This window comes from Anser anser (genome assembly GCF_964211835.1).
Source record: "Anser anser genome assembly, chromosome: 2".
Classification (NCBI taxonomy): domain Eukaryota; kingdom Metazoa; phylum Chordata; class Aves; order Anseriformes; family Anatidae; genus Anser; species Anser anser.
This window is the reverse complement of record NC_139721.1, coordinates 91,893,366-91,915,639: the sequence shown is the minus strand read 5'-3', so window position 1 is coordinate 91,915,639 and position 22,274 is coordinate 91,893,366. Positions and strand designations below refer to the sequence as shown.

At 42.9% G+C, this 22,274-nt stretch overlaps 1 protein-coding gene across 1 annotated transcript in view; it reads left to right on the top strand.

Annotated features, from left to right (window-relative positions):
- The first annotated feature begins 16,818 nt into the window (after window positions 1–16,818).
- The window catches only part of LOC310894603 (uncharacterized protein), a 310,402-nt gene continuing 304,946 nt past the window's right edge, over window positions 16,819–22,274 (top strand). The window contains exon 1 of the mRNA XM_083824913.1: window positions 16,819–17,115. Coding sequence (XP_083681039.1) covers window positions 17,112–17,115 — 4 coding nt within the window. The 5' untranslated portion in view covers window positions 16,819–17,111. The remainder of the gene's footprint in view (window positions 17,116–22,274) is intronic.

The following is a 22,274-nucleotide window of genomic DNA, read 5'->3' as shown; positions in this document are numbered from 1 at the left end:
CTGGGAACTCACTGCCACAAAACACCATTGAGCCTGAGAGATTAACAGGATTCAAAATGGGCTAGATATTTGTATGGGTAACAAGAACTACGTTAGACTAGATTAACAAAATTCAAGGGATACAAACTCTCATGCTCCACAGCATTAGGAAACTGCTCAGTGATGAGAACTAAGAAAAAACCTTCCCCTATGGGCAGACCATACTGTAATCATTCATTATAGGGTTTCTTGCTGCTTTCCTCTGAGGCAGCTGGGCTCGTCTTCTGATGGAGATGGGTATGGAGCAAGGCAGAACAATGGTCTGATCCAACACTGCCGATCCCTTTGTTCCTGCATGGTATTGTTCTGTTCCCAGCTCAGGTGAGGGATACTTTTCACAAATAAAAAGAGGGAAATCAAAGAGATGACAAGGAAGCTGTGCAAATGCTCCTGACATAAATCTTTGCTTCACACACACACACTCATGCATCCCAGTGAATTAGTAGGAACAAAGGAAAAAAAGTCGCTGGTAAGATTGTTTACATAATATGAATTAAAAAGGGCCTGGGAACACCTTCAGCATGAATTAGCAGGATTTGCTTTGAGCAAATGTACGAGAACCCCTTTTAACAGCATGCAGAACTTTACCACATTCAGGAGGCAAGCTTACCTTGGCAAGGAGAGAAATCCCAAAGGATTTGGGATGTTGTGTTTGGTCCCTGGAGAGCTCGGAAATAAGAGTGAGTAGTGCAGAGAGCCCTGTGCCAGGTAGCTGACTCATTAGCATTAAGTGTTAAATTGCAGGCTTATAAATTGCTGTGAGGTAGTACTGTGCTGTCATGACTTGGCAAGTTCAGCCTTGAAGTTTATGGACACTTCATGGACTTCTTACATTTCACAAATTCTCTTGACTCACAGCCCTTCCCCTTTCCCACCATTTTATCCATGGGGTGGATCCCCCAAATGGGAGGAAAACTCAAATGCCCAAGCCCTGCAGCCCTGAGTGCCTGGCCATGAGATGCCGCCAGTCCCAAAGTCCTTCTGGGCCACCTCAGGAGATTTTGGCCACTGGTGAGCAGCAGGATCCAGCCCCAACAGGTGTAACTCCCAGGAGCCAGAGAAGGTGGGGAGCAAGGAGGTGGCTACAGAGCTTCAGGGGCTCCACCAAAACACCTTCAACCACAGGATCAGCTCTCACTTGACTTTTCTGTGCTGGCTGTAATAGATGTGAATTGGTATCTCTTTTAACTGGCAGGTTTCATTAACTGCAATTTCATTAAGAGCAATATCTGTTGAAGGACCACTGACTTTTTTTTTTTTTTGCATAATGTGTTCAATTATATCTGTGGCAATCCTTGCCATTTTTCCCCCCCCAAACTTCATATTCCAGTCTATTACTCACTGCCTGTCTGGCCCCCATTGTGCTTTCACTGCAGATGTCATAACAGAGAAGAGATGAACAGGCAGCTCTTACTTCTCGATAAATTAATGTGCTGCAGTCTAATCCATATCCCAAATGATAAAGTTAACAACAGTTTGCAAGCCTGTCACATAATCTAAAAAATTCAGATGGATATTTTTCCCCCTCATGTGGGAGGAAAAAGCTGTTTCGGGGATGAACAATTATTAATACATTTAAGCTTCAGCAGAATGTCACGGAAATGGCACAATTAATTCCTCCACTGCTTCAATCGGGTGGTGAAGCAGTGTTTTTGGGAGTGGCTCTGGGGCTGCGGCAGTGTGTCTTCCCTCAGCCAGGGCTTACTGCAGCTGGGCTGGGCTTCACTCAGCTGCTGGCCTTTTGGGGTGAATTTCTGTGCTTTGGGGTCAGTCACCTGTGGCTCTCCCACGCTCCACAGCATGTGGTGATGGGAATGTGGAACTGAGGGCTCAGCAAGACCCACTCCAAATCATCTGCACTGCCCCAGCCATCATGGGCTGAGGATCCAAGGGCCAGATCCTCAGGAGAGAAACTGGCTTTGCTCCTTAAAAACTCAAGGGACTGGGCCAGTTCACACCAGCTGGTGATTAGTCCCCTCTGCAGAGACGTGTGTGGGACGTATGTGTACAACAAAGGGTCTGTTTGCATAAACAGCCTCAAAATGGGAATTTTCCCTCATTTCTCAGGCTGATATTCTTACAAGGAGGATGATTTCTTTCTCCAGTCATACAGGATATAATGGGAAAAGGCCTTTATCCCAATATATCCCAGTGATTTTAACCGCAATGTAGAAGTTAAATAGGTAGAAAAATGAGAAAAAATAAAAGTAATAATGAATATTTGGCAAGCTTTCTGTGTTATGAAGTGATCAGCTGAGATACAATGTCATGGAAAGGGCTTGAGGATCAGAGAAATCTTCACAGCAAGGCTACATTATGTATTTTTTCTTTCAGTGTTTTGTTCTGTTATTCTTGCCAATGCTACAGGTTATTTTTTCCCCTGATGGTAGGAATGACTGACAGGAGATTTAGATCTGAAGTTTGCATTGTGGTGCTGCACTGTAGTTCTCCCTTTGGCATGCAGCCCCATTTCAAAATCAGGGCTAAACCAACTTTCAGGATGCAGATAAGTGATGGGTAAGAAGAGAAGGGAGAAGGTCAAAGAAGGCACACTCAGGAGGTTAATGCTCATTGGATGAGCACCCTGCAAACAGCCCCTTTTCCTCTTGGATGGTTCTGATGCCAAATAGGGTAAGGCAAAGTGTATTCCTGAGGCTGACCTATTTCTGTGGAGCAGCTGCACATAAGGGTAATAATCCTCTTACCGGGTGAGAAACCCACAGCAGCACCTTCCAGGCAGGCACCGTCTCACAGACAGTCCCTGTCAGCACCTCCCCTCAGCTGCCTGCAGCACCCGATAGGAAGGTCTTCCAAAGGATGGGGTGATGTGGGTTACTGAAGTCTGTGCTTGAAGTTTTACCTAGGGGTTCTTTTACAGAACACGTTACAAAATGCCAAGGACTGCCAAATTAACAAAAACTGGAATATAGTGGTGTCAGTAAAACATCTTCAGAGCATGACAATGTCTCCAGAAAGGAGTCATCCAAGAGCACAAATTCTGACACCTTGAAGTTTGAAGGTAGCTATGGCTGAGGGGTGGCTGGTGACTCCACAGCTGCACCTGCAGCCTTGCTTGGTGGAGCACAGATCAACCCCATTGTCCAAGCACTGCTGATCAGCTGCAGCAATCACCAGGTCTGGTCTCACAATGAAAATATGATGCTGGAAGGAGAGATCACTGCAGCTCTGTACAAGACCACTTAGGTCTTTGATTGGGTACCACCATGCTGCATTGCTGTTTTGGTTGGTTCCCTCACAAAATTCAGATTAAAAATGTTTGGAGTGCATCAAATTCCCTACTGCTAATTGAGCAAGCCACTAACGCCCTTTCCATCCTGAAGTCAGAGCACGGAGCAGTTCTTCCTCCTTCAGGGCCTGGGTGGGAGAGCTGGGATGTGGAGACCTGTGGTTTATGTGCTGCTGCTTGAGGCCACAGTGAGAAAGCCATTTCCTACTGACCAGGGCATGTATGCAAGAAAGGTACCTGCTCAAGCCTACCAAGATATCTCCTCGTTACCACCACATTCCTTGCAACAGTTATTAGCAAATCTTTCCCATAACAGGAATGAGGCAACTCTCACTCATCCAGTTACCCATGTCTTCCAGAAGCCTTCCAGGCAAAAAGCAAGGTTCTCCATTGGGCAGGTCTGTGCTATTTGAATGCTTTTGCTGAGCATTCACTGGCAAAAAATTACCTTACCCCAGGGGACTCCTGCATCCCAGGGTCCACATAGTGTTCTGCTGAGCACGTCAGTTGAGCGCTGGCAGAGGGCTAAGACTAACTGCTCTTGAGTGGTTGAGGACCTATGAAGAAGAAATTGTGTGTATCTGGGTAGACTGTGGAACTTGATATTTCAAGAACCACATTATAGTTTATTCTGGACACAATTCTACTTCTTCCCCATCTTTTATTAAAAAAGACCCCACAATTAAAAAATGGCACAGGTTCTGGCAGATTTTACTAAGTACTAAGTATTCCCAAACTGCCTGGAAATCGTCTCACATAGCTTCATCTCCACCCATTTTACCCAGGTAAACCCCTTCAAGCATTGGGTCCTGGGATATCAGGAATACCATTAAGGGTACCAAGACCTCATAGATGGGGAAAAGTACTCTGCTGTCTTTTTCCTTCCTGTGTTAGAACATTTCTCCTTTCTATGGAGTTGAGTGCCACACAGGCAATACCTAGGGAATTAGAGTCTCAAGATTTTGTGGTTTGCTCATTTCCTGTACTTATGCATAATATAGGTTTGGTTGCATTGGGTATTTATCAATGTTATTGATAATCAAAAGAAAAAAAAAGTATTTTTTTTTCTTCAGTAAGTTCAGGTTTTAAAATGTCTTCTGTTTCTCCCTACACCCCAGTTTGTGTTTTTTATTGTTGTTTGGTGAATCTCCGTATTTATAACAGATCCAGTTGTTAGTGCTGGAGTCACAATAACCATAGAGGAGCTGACCTGCTTCAGAAAGCTGATGAATCAGCAATGGCCCAAGCTAAAACACTGTAAGTCACCAGACTGATGGGAAGATATTATATGTAGGATCCAAAACAGATGAATGTAAATGTGCATTAAACAATACAATCAGCCATTGTGAGGATTTCATAAAGATGGGCTTTTTGCAGAAGGGTTGCTTTGCTGTTAGCCTTTTGCATAGAAATCCTTTATGAATACAAAACGTAATTAAGCAAATAGTTCCACGAGCACCAGAAATAATGAAACCTGGTGTTTAGAAAAGCCCTCAGCAAGGAGGCTAGCCCAGAGACTGGTCAAGTTTTCAGGAGTGTCAGGTGACATTTCCCCCCAGCTGAGGACTGACCAAGAGTTACGGTGTAGATGACTCCTACAGAGTTCAGCCTGGCTGCTCTTTTGCTTGCAGGACCCGACGTGGAAGAGCCTTTCTGTAACAAATTCACATCATGCTTCAGCAGAGGAAAAAGAAGTAGCTTTTCTTTGTTTCTTGAAGCCAATAGGAGGGGCAAGCCTACTTCAGAGGACAAATCCATTTTGCGAGCTGTCCCTAGGGTATTTCTCCAAATGCAGGAGCAGAGGTTCTTCATCTGCAGCGGCCCTGGAGGAGCCCTTGGAGATCCTCTGGGGGCTCTGAAGGTTGCCTACATTTCCCAGGATGGGAACTCAGAAAGATAAGCTGGTCTTTTAATCTTTTTTTTTTTTTTTAATTAAAGAGGTTGATGACATAAGCTATTCTGATTACCAGTGATGAGTTGTGGGCCAATAAAAGATTGGATTCAAATGTGAGTCCTTTACAGCTCAGACCTATTTTCTGGTCTCAGAAAGAGCACGTGAATTTTATTTCCACTTTCTTCAGGCACATAAAAGCATTTCACTCTGGAACACAGTGAATATAAAGTGATGAGACCACATTGTTTCATCAGTTTGAAACCTGTGTAATCTTATGTGGTTCACACTGAAGTTACAACAGACACGGAAGACTTGTTTCATCAGTTTGAAACCTGTGTAATCTCATGTGGTTCACACTGAAGTTACAACAGACACGGAAGACCACATTTTCATTAACTTGTGAATATATACATTTTTTACAATTCTAGTTGACTTTGGAAGTGGGTGACCATCTGCAACATAGGGGCATCTTGTTAACAGATGTTATTTCTCAAAGAGGTTGAACTTACACTAGTAACAGTACTTTTATTTTATTTTTTTTTTACACATGCAAGACACTGAACAAATGGAAAGACACAGCTACTACGCTACAAGTGGCAAAGGGTTTTCTAGTTGAAGCTACTGTATAAAGACAAATTGTTTTGTATTTAGCAGATGGAGCTGCCCATCTGAAAGTGCATCTGTGTGTGTGTGAGCTGATATTGCGAACCTGTTTATGTAAGAAGCGATTTCCTAGTATTCTAGGAAATTCATGAATGCGAAACATATAGATAAAAATCCCAGTTTGTGTGGGTGAGTTTGTTGAGCAAAGTTGTCAGATGTCTGTTAAAAAGAAATAACACTTGCATAGCAGGTTTTCACAGATGTAGTATATTAAAATTGTTAGTAAAGCATTTGCAAGACATTTCCAATAGAATGAACAGGGTGTGAGTAATGTGTAGATTTACTATTTTGTGGCCCAAACATCAAAAGTCAGAATTTAATCTTAGCTGTGTATGTGTTTTTCAGTCCTACGCAGGCTGTGTGAGACTTCTAGATTGTGTGTGAAAAATATCTCAAGATGCTTGTCTTGAGAGTTGAATGTACTAAAGAATGTAAATTATAAACAAACAAAAAAACACAAGGCAATGGAACCACTGTGGTTATTCCCAATGGAAATTGGTTTTTCTTGTTTTCAGGCGCTGTTGCCACTTTGCAGTGTCAGACTAAACCCACTTCTCCTATTTGACTCCCCTTTTCTTTCCTATGTCACACATTTGTGGCTGGGAGGAGACAGGCTGCAGACTACGTCAAGGGCAGGAGCAGTTCGAATGAGCTTACTACAGACTGCCAAACTTTAATACCCCGAGGAAACAGGAAGATGTACAGGACACTGGGCAGAAAATCTTCCCTGACGAAAAGCAGGAATTGGAGATTTTCCTGGTTTAAAGCTAGGAAAATGGGTTCTTTATATTAGTGAAATCTACCTTCAAGAAGGTAATGCAGAGCATTGGTGGAAGAACACATGTTTTAAGCTCTTGGTCTAAAATAATCTTTGGGGGATCTTCTGGGTGTGGATCAGGAGATGTTTGTTACAGCCAGTATTGCCACCATTCTCATATGCTTTCTTGCTGTATTTAAAGCTTTAAGTGCAACTCCCATTCATAAAAATGTATTATCGACTTAAACTTCAGAATATTTTTTAAATTATTATTTATTAGGGATGGAGGGGGACATATTGGTTTCTGTTCCTTTCAGTGGTGAAATAAGAGCTTTGACATTGACCTAAACACATCCTGAAGATGAAAAGCAAAAAGGACACAAAGATCATAATTTGAAAAAAAAAATCTCCCTTCCCTTCCCTTCCCTTCCCTTCCCTTCCCTTCCCTTCCCTTCCCTTCCCTTCCCTTCCCTTCCCTTCCCTTCCCTTCCCTTCCCTTCCCTTCCCTTCCCTTCCCTTCCCTTCCCTTCCCTTCCCTTCCCTTCCCTTCCCTTCCCTTCCCTTCCCTTCCCTTCCCTTCCCTTCCCTTCCCTTCCCTTCCCTTCCCTTCCCTTCCCTTCCCTTCCCTTCCCTTCCCTTCCCTTCCCTTCCCTTCCCTTCCCTTCCCTTCCCTTCCCTCCCCTCCCCTCCCCTCCCCTCCCCTCCCCTCCCCTCCCCTCCCCTCCCCTCCCCTCCCCTCCCCTCCCCTCCCCTCCCCTCCCCCTCCCCCTCCCCCTCCCCTCCCCCTCCCCTCCCCCTCCCCTCCCCCTCCCCCTCCCCCTCCCCCTCCCCCTCCCCCTCCCCCTCCCCTTCCCCTTCCCCTTCCCCTTCCTTCCCTTCCCCTTCCCTTCCCTTCCCCCCCCTCCCCCTCCTTCCCCCCGCTTTCCCCCCTTCTCTCCTCTCCTCCCCCTTTTAAAAAAAAAAAAAAAACAAAAAAAACAATGCTGTAATTTTACCCTGATTAATGATTTTGAATGCAAGACTTTGACAAACAGGGGTTAATCTGAATAAATATATAAAATAAAAAAATACAACAAGACTGATTAATACCCAAAGCACTTGTATTCCCAGACATATGCATAAACCAGCTCCACCCTGATTAATCAAGTCTGACTGTACTGCATAATACTTGCCATTTTTTTAATTAAAATTGAGAGCTCTAACTGTCCAGAGTGCTACATGTGTGTTCTCTGAAAAAAATACAGCACAAGCAGAGACCATTTTTTTTTCTACTCCTGCTACAAATTTTATACTGAACTTTAAAGGCAATTTCAGGTGCAGTCAAATACTATCCATTATCTTTGCCTGTACTCCTAATCAGAGCAGCACAATCTGCCTCCAAAAACATTTGTTCTCAATGGCTGCTGGTTCTGAAAGCAGATGGTCTTGAAAATGTAGTTGTCAGTAGCTCTACTTACCGGTGTTTTCTTACAAAGAAATATTCCAGTTAAGGTTTACTTGGATTTAACTAAATGTTTGTGATTGTGCTGTCAAGGTATAATATTTTTTGCTCATGTGCATGGAACAAATCAATAATCTTCTTTCTCATTACCCTAGTTTTGCTTTTGCTTCTACCTATATAAATCAGGAGAATATCTGCTCAGATGCATAGTTACACCTCACTAAAATTGCAGGAGATGAGAATCAATTCCTTTGTTTGAAGTAGAAGCACAAGGAGAAAATAAACAAGTACTTCATGGTTGCCTTCCCTCTGCGCTCTGTTTTCCCCCCTTCTTATTATTTGAACATATAAGATTTTACTCATATATTACACCAAATCAATGACTCTGTCTAGCTTCCCGTAGTACACTTTTTATAGCAGAGGATACTCCTTTCTTGTCTTGCTGAAGCACATATTTTCACATGATTTGCACTGATAATATAACTCCACTGAGTAGCTCGATAGAATATATCACTCTTCGCAGTCTAGCAGTCCCCCTCCTTAAGTAATGGAGGTGGTAGACTCCTGGTAGGCCTGATTTTAAACATTTCAAATATATATAATGGCTTGCATACTGTGCAGTGATTTGTAAAATGTGAATGCCTACAAAAACCATGGTTACCAAGCATAACATTATCTTATTTTTACTTACACAACCAGTAAAACAGCTGGAGGTCTAAAATCATGGCCTGGCATTAAATGCATTACTCCATTTTAACCATGCAGGATGAAGCTGTCCTTTCTGTTGGGAGATAGGAAGAGAAAGAAAATATAGTGATTACTGGAAAATTAACACCTCCCATTTTAATAGACTGATTATACCAACAGGACTTAAATCGAAACCCTTCAACTGAAATGAATTAGAATTTTATCTGTCTATCTGAGGAGTGAGAAAAGCACGAGTGGCTTTGAGCTACTCAAATCATAACATCAATCTTCAGAGTGGAAATGTAGTATTAGTGGAAATTGAGTATTTTACTAATGGAAATTGTCTTTTATTTAAATACCCAACTGTATGATATGATTTGAATTTCTTTTTACTTTTTATTCCTATACTTAAAGAATATCCATATCAATAGCTATCCCCTAGTTTTTAAAAATCTTTTAAACATAAATAATTGTAATCAACTTGTAATGAATTAAGCCTTAAGCTATAAACCCAGGTCACTACTGTGTACCTACAAGGTTTAGGACTAGTATACTATGCCTCATGTAGCGATACCGAGCCACGTCAGTAAACCTTCACAAAAGTTGTGTCAAAGGAGAAAAAAATTTGCTACTGTACTTGCTGCCTCAGAACTAACAACTAAATATTTCTTTGAAAAATATGCCCTTGTGGACCTTGTTGAGGTGCTCAAGCCCTCCTGGGATGCAGTTTCACTGGGGGGTTTTGCCCAGTGGAAGGCAAGGTGCTGACACCCTCTGGGACAAGGGAAGGCTCTTCCCTTGCATTATTTGCCCGAGTCTAAAAGGAAGAAAGCAACCTTTGCATGGAAGTTTCAAGCACCAGTTGACAGAGTGTCCAGCCCAGCTGATCTACCAGTTGGTCCCACAGCCAGTTGCAAGCAGTAATGGCTCCATTCCTTTTAATGACAGACCTATTTTTGTGGATGCCTGGAGGTGCCCTTGAAGTTCTAGTTCGAGCCCTGCTTTTCAGGTCTCTTCTCTAGGATCAGGAGAACTGCATGCTTACTCTTCATACAGTTACCCCACTGCTTAAGAAAACCACCAACAAATATATAGGACATCTGGAAGATTACAAGAATGGGCAATGTGGCACAGCTTAAACCAGAAGTTTCTAATAATTAAAAATATGTCCTTAAGTGTGTTCATTCATAGAAAAGGCCCAGGAGTGGACATTTCTCTTTATTTCATCTTTATTTCATATATTTCTCACACTTTAAGGCAGAAAATGACTGGACCAGGGGGAATGGTTTTAAACTAAAAGAGGGAAGAAGAGGGAAGATTTAGATTAGAGGTTAGGAGGAAATTCCTTACTCAGAGGGTGGTGAGGCACTGGTACAGGTTGCCCAGAGGAGCTGTGGGTGCCCTATCTCTGGAGGTGTTCAAGGCCAGGTAGGATGGGTCTTTGGGCAACCTGGTCTAGTGAGTGGCATCCTTGCCTATGGCAAGGGGGTTGGAACAAGGTGATATTTAAGGTCCCTTCCAACCCAAGCCATTTTGTGATTCTATGATTATATGATTAGGGTACTTCTTGGAGTGCTCCCAGTTGGATCCAGAAACACACTCCAGCAAAATCTCTCTGGAGGATTCCTGAATTCCTCAGATTTCAGGAGTCTGAGGACTATTAACATGTGAAGGTGTCACTCTACGCTTGACTAGTATGACTCCAACATCTGATCAGTGATGCAGGTGCAGAGTGAAAGCCACCATTGCTTTCCAAACCAGCCCTGGGAAGCTGCATAGTCTTCCACTGGGTAGATCTTCTCTTCCAACTATAAGTCCATTCATGGCACATAGTGGCTGCAGAGGGAATCAGTAATGTTTGGAGATATTCTCCAACCACAACAAAAGTATAAAGAAGGGTGGCAAGGATTTGATGCACTGCTTTCTTGCTCAGCTTGTTCTGGGGAACAGCAGCCAGTTCAATGAAACCTTGTGCTTGTGACATTAGGAGGCTGAGATCTGATTCATCTGCCTGATAAAGCTTTGGACAAGGTACAGGGGGAATAAAAAGAGTCTGATTCTTGTCTTGCAACAGAAGTTTTGCATTGCTGGTGTTACTGGCTATGTTTGCACAGGCAGCCCAGCCAGCTCTCAGGCTCCACGAAGTCCATTAAAACAGGCTTCTGCATTCTCCTGCAAAGCCTCTGCTCTTGCTCCCCAACTCCTCGAGCACCAGCACTCTCCAGACCCTGGCCCTTGGGATCCAAGGGAGAAGAAGAGCCCTTCCACTCTCCCAGGCTGCCAAACCAGGGGCAGGGTGGGAGGGAGAGAGACTGCCACAGGAGCACCTGCCCCAGCTCCTCCAGCACTGCCCTTGGATGACAGTGTGAGTCCATCCTCTGATGTGGGCATGGCCATCTTGTTTACTTCAGAGAGGATCAGAGAAGGACATGGATTATACAACCAAAAGGAAGAATGTGGCTAGTTAATAGTGCTGGCAAATAACAAAGGAAAAAAATCTGCACTTTTATTCAAAGAAGAAAATGAGCATTGTAGTAAATATGCATACAATACATACCAAACACAAATCTGGTTTCTGTGTGTAAATGCGTCATCTAGCTGCAAACTTTGAAACAGCTTTGGAAGCTGTTTCAGCTTCAAATGAAAGTAGTATTTCTGAAATAGTTTAAACAAATGTGATCTGTCCATGAAGGAAAACAATGGATGTAGTGAACAAGCGAACGTTGTCAATAGCTGAGCGAGAAGGATGTTGAATATTTTATTAAGGGAGAACCACGTGTGGGATTTCTGATGTTACACCTGTGTAGGGCCTGTGTTTGGTGGGTATAGGGGTGGGTTTGTGGTTCATGGGAACTCCAGCCCTGGGAACTCCAAAGTCAGAGAAGGGACACCTGCTTTTAGCAATCTTCAGCCATACCAATGGGAATGTGTTCAAAAGCAGGGATCAGCTATGTGCTTTAAAAATGAAAAGTCAGTACATTCAGTGCAGTTCAGATGCAGTTTCATTTTTTTAACACTTGGTCTTACGACACTGCCTCAAAAGTAGAACATAGCTGTCTGCATTACGATAGAGCTTGGTAAGGCGGCCTGGTTCTCCTGCCTTTGCTATCCCCCTTCAAGTTCTGCATGAGCTGTGAGTACGGACAACACAACACAAAGGGTTGTAAGGAAGGTATCCTCTTGTTGTTTGAGCCAAACCCAGTGCTGCCATTAGGAGAACCCGAGTAACATCTTCGTGCAGCTGTATGGGAGGTGCTATCAGAACAGCACAGCATTTCTCTTTCAGAACAGAGCATGCAATTTTTTTGTAGCCTTGTCATTTCTTTGGTGTTATTTTTGCACTTGTGTTCTTTAATGTTTTTCAGGGTGGCAAAGAAGAATCTCAGCTTACTGTCTGCTGCCAGCCAGCTGCTATGCCCTTGGCCCAAAAGTGGAAGGCTTGTGCAGCTTCACAGACTTCGCCAGATGAACCCCAGCAATTTGTCTCCCCACACTTAGTGGGGATGTGGATTTATAAACACAGTTTAAGAAGTTTAGTCTGAAACTGAGCAGTTGACTCCATTTAAAATCTCCATACATTGCTCTGCAAATCCAAAGGATTTCATAGGTTCATTCTCTTCAAGTTTCCACAGAAGAGATTGTAAATTCCTTGGACCAAATAGCTGTGCAGTTAATGAACTGTGCATACACAGGCACTATGTCCAGCTATGAGTTCACAGTTAATCGTTTAACAAAGATGTCTGGCTTCATATGGTTTTCATTCCTTTCCAAATAGTGATAGACTTGTCAATTAAATCCATCTTTAAAATAGATTTTACCAAACATATGTACTGCCCATTGTAATTCATTTAATATTATCTTTTCAATGTGCTTTTCCAAGAGAAATAAACGACTGAATATTACAACAATTTTTTTTTTTTTAAGGGAGAGACCGGTGTGAAAATTTTCAGTCTCAAATGCACATAAAGCTAGATTTTCAAAAGCATAAGCTGCTGCCTCCATTTCTGGATTTCAACCCAAGATACTCAAAGTATGATTTTTGAGGGACGGTGAGTTAACCTCTACTGACTGCAGCTGGATTTCTTTTTGTGTTCTCTACTGCTGCAAATAAAACTCTGAATTGCTAAGGAGATGAGAAAGTATTTCTTAAGCAGTTTTTACTTCCAATATATCCTTACTGTGAAAATAGGCTTAAGTGGTACTTGATGGCTTTTACTTGCAGATGACACAGCTCATAAAGCCAAAAAAATACAAAATTCAGGTGGTGAAAATTCACCTCAGTGCGTGAGAAAGAGTGGAGGGGGAGAATTTGTGAATGAAAGCTTGACTATTTGAAAAGGAGACATACAGTTTGCATCTACCGGCATGAATATTGCAAGTTTCAGGTATCTCAAAATGCTGTGAAAATCAACATTAGAAATTAGAGGCAAATATGTCCAACAGTATCAAAGAAAACAATGGCTTTTGCCACTGCTCAAGGTAATTCAGGAAAACCTTGGTAGTGTTTTCAGAGATCATGAACAGCATTCATGCCTGGAATAGAACTACATTCCTTCTCTCTTCCCAGCACTAGCCTTCATTTTTTTTGAGAAAAATCTCTTTGCTGACTATGAGAAGCATGAAGAGAAGCTGGTTCCATTATAATACCCTACACATCTGAATGTATTTTTGTTATTTATTTTCAATATTTTTGGATCATGCCCCTCCTAACATGCCCTTAAACTGTCCCTCCCCGCCATTCCTTTCTATAACTTTTAATCAGATCCTTCAACTCCTCCAAGCAGGCAGTACTTAATTACGTTTTACAGACACAACAATGCAGCACAGGCTGGTCAAAACAGCTGTGGGAAAGTTTCTGTTTTGAAGAAAATATTACTGGTGAGGATAATTTTGCAGCTAAATGGAGTTTTCCTTCATTTGTATTAACACAGTATCTTCTATCTCCTCCCAGCCAGTTTCCATGTGTGTACAAATAGGCAGCATTTCCTCCTACATATATTAGTTTCTGCCTTGGTTTTCTGCATTTTCAATTTCATAAGCCAACTTTCAAATGACGATGTCTACTGCTAAGACTTTGAAGGTCATAGGGGGATCCAAATATCACTGAAAGATCTTTATGAAGTTACTTAAATCCGATAGTATATATTCTTTTATGGGATACAGGGCAAAACCTTCACAAAAATAGTTCACAGATCTTAATTTAGATTTCTTAAAAACTGAAGAGACCCACCAACTTTCCCTTCAGGCAAAGGAAATAAAAAGAGCCCCACACAATTGCAAGGCAACCTATGGGAGCATTTCACTGTGGTCTTGGTCAAGCAGCTCTGATCAATCCCTGTTACTGTGTTTAAGCATTGCTGCTAGCTGAGTTGTGGCTGGATGGGCTCTTACGTCAGTTCATTCTAGTTAGTCTTGGAAACCTGTCTGACCTGAGCTCAGCCACCAAGATAGAGGTGGCATTGACCTGTGTTTGCTGCCTTATGAGCCAGCTCCAGAAGGTTCTGCAAACATGCAGAGCATGTTTGTAAGCATTTTCCCAACAAACAATGGAAAGTGTGATTATCGTCTCAAGCTGGCTTTACTGTGGTGTAGATTTGTTTACTTGCATGGGTTTTTTGTCATTTACAGCACTACAAGAAGAGTGTACTGCAAGACCCTAAGGATTAAGGGAGAGTGCAGAATAAATTACTTCATTGAATCACAGGAGTGTGACTGTCAAGCTAATGTTTGCAAAGCATCCTTTCTTAGCAAAACTGATTTTTTCTGCCTACAGAATTTTTCTATAGTAGAATGGTGATACAGATTCACAGAATCACAGAATCACAGAATCGTCTAGGTTGGAAGAGACCTCCAAGATTATCTAGTCCAACCTCTGCCCTAACACTAACAAGTCCTCCACTAAACCATATCACTAAGGGCTACATCTAAACGTCTTTTAAAGACCTCCAGGGATGGCGACTCAACCACCTCCCTGGGCAGCCCATTCCAATGCCTAACAACCCTTTCAGTAAAGAAGTTCTTCCTAACATCCAACCTAAACCTCCCCTGACACAACTTTAGCCCATTCCCCCTCATCCTGTCACCAGGCACGTGGGAGAATAGACCAACCCCCACCTCTCTACAGCCTCCTTTAAGGTACCTATAGAGAGCGATGAGGTCTCCCCTGAGCCTCCTCTTCTCCAGGCTAAACAACCCCAGCTCCCTCAGCCGCTCCTCGTAAGACTTGTTCTCCAGACCCCTCACCAGCTTCGTTGCCCTTCTCTGGACTCTCTCGAGCACCTCCATGTCCTTCTTGTAGCGAGGGGCCCAAGACTGAACACAGTACTCGAGGTGCGGCCTCACCAGAGCCGAGTACAGGGGGACAATCACCTCCTTAGCTGGCCACACTGCTTCTTATGCAAGCCAGGATGCTGTTGGCCTTCTTGGCCACCTGAGCACACTACTGGCTCATATTCAGCCGACTATCAACCAGTACTCCCAGGTCCTTCTCCGCCAGGCAGATTTCCAGCCACTCATCTCCCAGCCTGTAGCGCTGCTTGGGGTTGTTACGCCCCAGATGCAGGACCCGGCACTTGGCCTTGTTGAACTTCATGCAGTTGACCTCAGCCCATTGGTCCAGCCTATCCAGATCCTCCTGCAGAGCCTTCCTTCCCTCGAGCAGATTGGCACACGCACCTAACTTGGTGTCATCTGCAAACCTACTGAGGGTGCACTCAATCCCCTCATCCAGGTCATCGATAAAGATATTAAAGAGGACTGGCCCCAGCACTGAGCCCTGGGGGACTCCACTAGTGACCGGCCTCCAACTGGATTTGGCTCCATTCACCACAACTCTTTGGGCCCGGCTATCCAGCCAGTTTTTAACCCAGCAAAGCGTACGCCAGTCCAAGCCACGAGCAGCCAGTTTCTCGAGGAGAATGTTGTGGGAAACAGTGTCAAAAGCCTTACTGAAGTCAAGGTAGACCATATCCACAGCCTTCCCCTCATCCACCAAGCGCATCACTTGGTCATAGAAGGAGATCAGGTTTGTCAAGCAGGACTTGCCTTTCATAAACCCATGCTGACTGGGCCTGATCGCCTGCTTGCCCTGCAAGTGCCGCGTGATGACACTCAAGATAATCTGCTCCATGAGCTTCCCTGGCACTGAGGTCAAACTAACAGGCCTATAGTTCCCCGGGTCTACCCTCCGGCCCTTCTTGTAGATGGGCGTCACGTTTGCTAGCCGCCATACATAATGCATACATAATGAAATATACTCCATAATTTGTGTTTATTAAAATTTTCTTTTCACATTTCTTTTACACTTTTGTTATTAGATCTTTTATTGAATGCTAATGGAGGTTATTCAGCTTGCAAGGGATCCTTGACATTTTTTCAAGTAACTTATTTAAATCTGAATTCTACCATCCCCGTTTTGTTCTCATGATGCTCACTTTCTACTGTTCTTTTCCACTTTTTATCATGTAGCATTGTAACTACATTAAATTAGTAATGAAAAATGAAACCACAGGAGTCCACTGTATTCTAGGTAATGACTGATACATCTTTTCACTTGTCTGCATTACATTATAGTGTCATAACTTTCCTTTAGACCCAATAATATTTTTCATTATTGCACTATCCACAGCACAGAACTGTAGGGGCTTGTTCAGATTCTAACAATATTTTCCTTAAGTAAATCCATATCTAATAACAGCATTTATTTTCTCTTTCTTTTTCTTGTTCTGTAGTGGAAGGCAGAGCACTGATTTCTCTTAGACCTCATATTGGTTTTACAGGTGCTCAAAAATGTCATCAATGGATATTAAAAGAGATACATCAGGAAATAGAAGAGGCCAAGGTACAGTACTGCTCAGGGGCTACAAAATCTTTAGCTTTGTGCCTTGGTGTCAAGGGCATTAAATGGGAATTTGCCATTAAAGAATGTATGGAGTATGGGGCAGTCAGTGGCTTTTGAACTGAAATCCTCCCTGGGTGAGTGTGTGGAGTCTGCCCAGGTGACAATGATTCTCCTGCTTACTCTGTACAGATGCATCCCATCTCACTGCATCAGCTGCTGTATTTAAGGCAGGTGTGGGTTTTCTTTTTTTTCATTTGTTTGCTCTTTCCATTTCTTTGGGTCTGTATGTTGGGTGGTTTGCACACTGGTACAGGACTGTTATTTCTAGTGTTGCCTTCCTTGGGCTACTTTTCCTTTGTTGGCTTGCAGCAGAGCCAAGCTTGGAGAGGTGATTTCTTTAATTCAGTGCTACAGAGGAGGCACTTTACTGTGCCCCGTGAGTTGCATTGTTTGACTGTACTCTCCAGTGTAAAGTGGCTCTTCTGCCTTTCCCTGCCTTGCAGTGTGCGATGTCGCTGAGAGACCTGACTCCGTGGTGGCTTTATGGGTATGTGCTCATCCTGAATATCAGATTTATGGAAATAAATGTGGTCCATGTTATCATCAGTGTGCAGGAAGCCTAGCAAATATTGGAGTGGGCATAAGCCCACAAACTGCTCAGAGTCTCTAAGGTCTTGAGGTTTCCTTCCTGTACCACAGCTATGAACTAAAGGACTGTGATGGAACAGGGGGACATCCTTCAGAGGTGGGCTTTCTGGAGCTTTGAAGCCACGTGGTGAGTAACTTTGGTTTCTGGTTCTCTGACTGTTTTGGGTATTTCTGCATGGATAATGTGTGAAGGTTGCATGCTTCCTCCTGTAGGAGTGAACTAGAGGAGATGTAAAGTTTGTGTGCAGGGAATCTCCTGCCTTCCCCAAAGAGGAGCTGTTAAAGGGATGAATTTCCTGAGAACTTGCTAAGTAATAAAAATGCATTTATTGGATTGAGGTAACTGAAATAAGTCACTTCCTTAACATTTGTGTTTGACAGTGGATAACCTCAATTATTCATTAAATGGACACTTTCTCACGAAGAGGAAAACTGGAGCTATTTTTAAAGGTGTTTCTATGACCCAACAAGGCTGTCCCTTAGGGAATGCTTCCTTCCATGGGGCCTGTCCTTTGTCTGTGCAAGGATAACTGGTGGGTGGGAGCAGTGGTGATGTGCCTGACCTTAGTCCTTGCTCTGCATGTCTGTGGGCACTTCAGAAACACAAGAAGCAGGCTGGAGAGATGGGAGATCCAAAGTACAGATTCTTTCCTTCAACTGTTATAGTGTTTAACACATCTTGTTTCTCCTGGTCTGCCACTGCTCCTTGCAACTTGTTTTGCAAATGGGAAGTGAAGGAGAACTGTTGATAGCTTTTACTTTAAATTGTCACTGCACAATATGCAGGAGTTTTTACACAAGGACACAACTGTAGTTTACATAAGTACCTGTCACTGCTTGTGGTTATGTAAAGCAGGGATGAATACCTAAACCCAGGATCAAAAGCCTTCTACACATGAATGAATCTGTGAAGGGGAGAAAGAAAACAAGGCAGAGCTGTGCCAGTGGAAGCATGGATCACTTCACATTTCAGTTTGTGGAAGAGCTGAAAGTGAAGACAAACAATAGAAATGTACGGTGTTTCTCAAACATGAGGACAGTGGGGAAAGTAATGATTGAGAAAAAGGCACCCCTCCATGTGTACACACGCCATGCACAAAAACATCCACTTAATGGCAGATAGATGCCAGGCAAATTTTTGAGGGTGGTTTTAATGGAAGAAGGACAAACTATTGTTTAGTGGGCAGTAACTCCAACTACCTAAACACAGCACACACTGCTGCTAAAAGGACGAGTGGTCTAGTACGTGTCTCTGCCTTCAGACTCAGTTTGGTTTCTGCTGGATGAAAAAGTTAGTCATTTGAAAGGGTGGGGGAGAAGGGGAACAGCCTCCCTGAAAACTGTTTTTTTGGAATGCCTCCATTGCTTTCAGATGGTTTGAGATGAAAACTGCTGTGCTCAGAAGTCCTTGGTGTGCTCGTTGCAGCAGGTGTGGATTATTTGTTTAACCTTGAGTGGTGGCATGGGAGGCTGCCTGACACAAAGGGCTGGTGTCTGCTCCAGTTGTGGACCAGACTGAGAGCTGCAGGACGTGGTTTTACCGCACACAGCTATTTCTCACTTCTCCTGCAAAATGTGTAGTTGATGATAGAAGAGCAAAACCTTCCCAGCAAAATATCATCTTTGTTCCAAATTGTGTGCGTGTGCCCAGCTCTGCTTTGTGAGCTGGGTACTGGCTGCCAGTGTGCCTTGTTCTTTGCTTGCAGACAGAAGTACTGCTGCCAGTGCACTTCGTGATCTCAAATAACTTGCTTATGGCCCCATTAAACCAAAATGGATGTAGGATGCACAGGTTGCATACTTTCAGTGTTAGCAGTCATTGTAGATTAGCCTCACCTGTGCTGGCTGTGAGCCACATGAAGAAGATAAAAACTATTAGGGCAGTTCTCCTTGTGTGTCCTTTCTTTCTGCTTCCAACAGCTTTGCTTCCACCCCCATCTTCTCGTTGATTTCCCATCCTATGCAAAACTCCCCTAGAAGCACTTTTCCTTTTGTATGTCCTGCAACAGTTTCACCTCCTAAGATGGACTTCAGCTGTGAGAAAACAAGGATGTCTCTGTTTGCAGCCAGGGCCAGAAACAATTCAGCTCACTAAAACTTCCAGTGCAGACCCTCTAATAGCATTTATACACAGTAAACTTCCTTACTACAAATGAGAATTTTAATTCCAAGCTTAGCTTGATAGAATGTAATTTAAAGCCATTTAGGATGGCTTAGCCTTCAAAGCAAACTCAAGATTGTTTAATTAGTCATGCAAGCCACTGAATACTACCCATAACACAGAACAACTAAAGTATTTATTAGATTTAGAGCAAGTTAAGCTTTGTGTGTTCCAAATTTTCAATAAAGTGCATTGAGTGTTAAGCAAGTCTTGTTTTTTTCTATCTTCCACTGCTCAGTAAATTTTATCTGTGAATTAAAAGCATAGCCCAAGTGTTGCAAGATGTAAAAGGAGAACTAAATTTAGTCAGCTCTCATATGCATTAGAAGAAATAGTGGCAGTAGTGGTACCTAGGATATCCTGGGACTTTTGATTTACATTTTTATATTCTTCAGAACACGTGTGAAGCAGTCCAGACTTTGTATAATGGTTTCTGATAATTTTTTTCTAAACTTCCTGAAGCAAGGTGTGCAACGTACTAGTAAATAGCCAGTTAAAAGCTGTGGAATGCAGAAAGGAGGTAGTGAATAAATGTGTGATACAAAATCTCTCAAGTTTCTTTGGCATTGCCCTTGCCAGCACCTTCTAGAGTTTAAAGGCTTAACTTGGAAACACCTTTGATGTAGCCAAGCTAGGGTTGTCAAATGTTTTATTGCTTACTTGTAAGTATTTGTATGTGGATCTATGAGCTTCCAACCAGGAACAGGAATGGTGTTCAGAACTGGGTTATCTCCAAGTCCATGGAAACAACATCCCAGCCTTCTAACTTTGGGGCTGGGGCACAACCTGATTTGTATGTGAAGAAGGTCTGGCCTTGGGTTTGGTCTAGGTTTTAAGTAGTGTGTGGTATGGTGTTGGCTGGAGAACAACTTTCCTGCGGTTTCTTACAAGAACAAAAGTTCTTAACCTTGATTACAGGACCAGCCACCCTTCAAATGTCTCCCAGCCAGAAGCCTATCCCAAAAAGCAGTGCTTTGGGCCTGTGTGTGGGGCTGGATATCCACTGATATCAGATAAGCAAACGGAAGACTGGGAAGAACAGTGTATGTAACTAGGAAGTGTGTGCAGTTCTTGTGCAGAATTCATTTTATTAGATGAAATTAGACCCATCAGAAGGGTTTGACCTTTGCCTCCATATGCTTTCACCTTGCAGAAGAGCATGTAGTGTGGTGCTGGGAAAGCAAAAGGTCATAGCTTGTGCTATGCTGAGGTAGGATTTTCTTGGTGCTTGACTAGATGTCCAATTGACTTGATGTCCAAGAGCCTGATTCTTGGCCATAGTATCTGTTTTAGCAGAGAAACCTCTCCTTCAAATTTTAAGGGAAGTGTTTCCATCAGGACTTGACTTTGCCCACATGACCAATGTTCTGGAGTGCCTTGAACCTACTGGTGAGATGAATATTTGAACAATGCGAGAGCCATAATTTCTATAACTGGTGGGGAGAAAAAAGAATGAAGGCTGTTTTTTTGTTTTTACTAAAAAATTTTAGTATTTTTGATTTTCTTCAATGCTTCAGACATGTTCTTGTTCACAGCAGTCAGCTCTTTGCAGGTGAATTGTTTTCTGAATTCTGTTGATATTTATAGTGAATTATGTGCACACCATCAGTAGCAACAGAAGGAAATAGGTTACTTTCCTCCATGAAAATCAAGCCTAAAATCTCAACAAATTAGCTGCATCATTGGAGTGGATTTATGTTGCTGTTTGGAAGCTTTATTTTTATTTTTTTACGCTTTTTTTGGTGCATGACAGTGATAAAGCATTACCTGTAACCATTGTCTTATGGACCTTTTTCCCTGTTTTCCTAATTTAGATCCCTAGATCCTTTGAGTCTCCTTGTTTCTGTAGTCAAAAAAAAAAAGCAAAATTCTTATATTGGTCTATGGAAAGAAGGAGTATATTGTAGAAGGCTATTGTAGAAAAGAGATTGAGGTATTGTAGGAGACATGTTGTATTGAGGCTATTGTAAAATAAATTAATTTTATTCAAAGAAAATTCACATATGGGAAGCAACAAGTGCAGCCTTAACCAGCAGACCACTTTCAGAAACAGTGTGCTTATGATGCATGTGAAATGTACATGTGAGCAGACATTTTTGCTCTCTGGGCTGCTTGTTCTGGCTTGTTTCAGTCAGGATTTGGGTACTGTTGAAAGTTCGGGGCTATTCCTGAATTTGGAGACACATAAGGCATGCCTGCACTGTGCTATAGATTACCCTGTGGAGATCTGAGAAAATGGAGACCTGAGATGGTGGTCTGTGGCTTAGGGCGGTGCTGAAGGAGACAGCACGGGTCCATGAGCCATTTAGATGTTTTATGTTTGCGCATTTCTGCTAGTTTTCTTCTACTCTTAAACTCTGAGAATGGAAAAAATAGGCATCCTAGTTTCCGTAGCAAGGCCAGGAGGCACTGAGGGCCTTGCTTTGAGGTTGGGTTTCCTGTTGCTTTGTTTGGACCTGTCAGCCTTAGGTGCTCATGTCCAGCAGGATTTCCAGGGTTCTCGGTTCCCCACAACTGAAGGGTTAAACCTTGGCACTCCTTACTTCATCTGGGGCTTTTAAAGCCTTGGGATTGTAGAATAAACCCTGGATAAGCCAAGCTTTCCTGATGAGGTTGTCTGAGGATCTGGCAGCCCAAATTGCCTGGACACAGAGCATCCTGACCAAGAAACAAGGTCTCTGTTAGGACAGTATTTGTGACTGGGCAGAGCTTGCTCACACTCGTGACATCTTCTGGAAATGATCCTGGCTTTCATGGTGGAGTTTCCTGACACAAGTGTTTAGGAAAATCCACCATTGTCTCTGCCTCAAAGGCGGAACAGCAAAACAAGGTTTTGGGAGACTGTTGGGTATCTTTTGATAAGATCCTACTATATAAGGACAAAATGTTATAAGTCT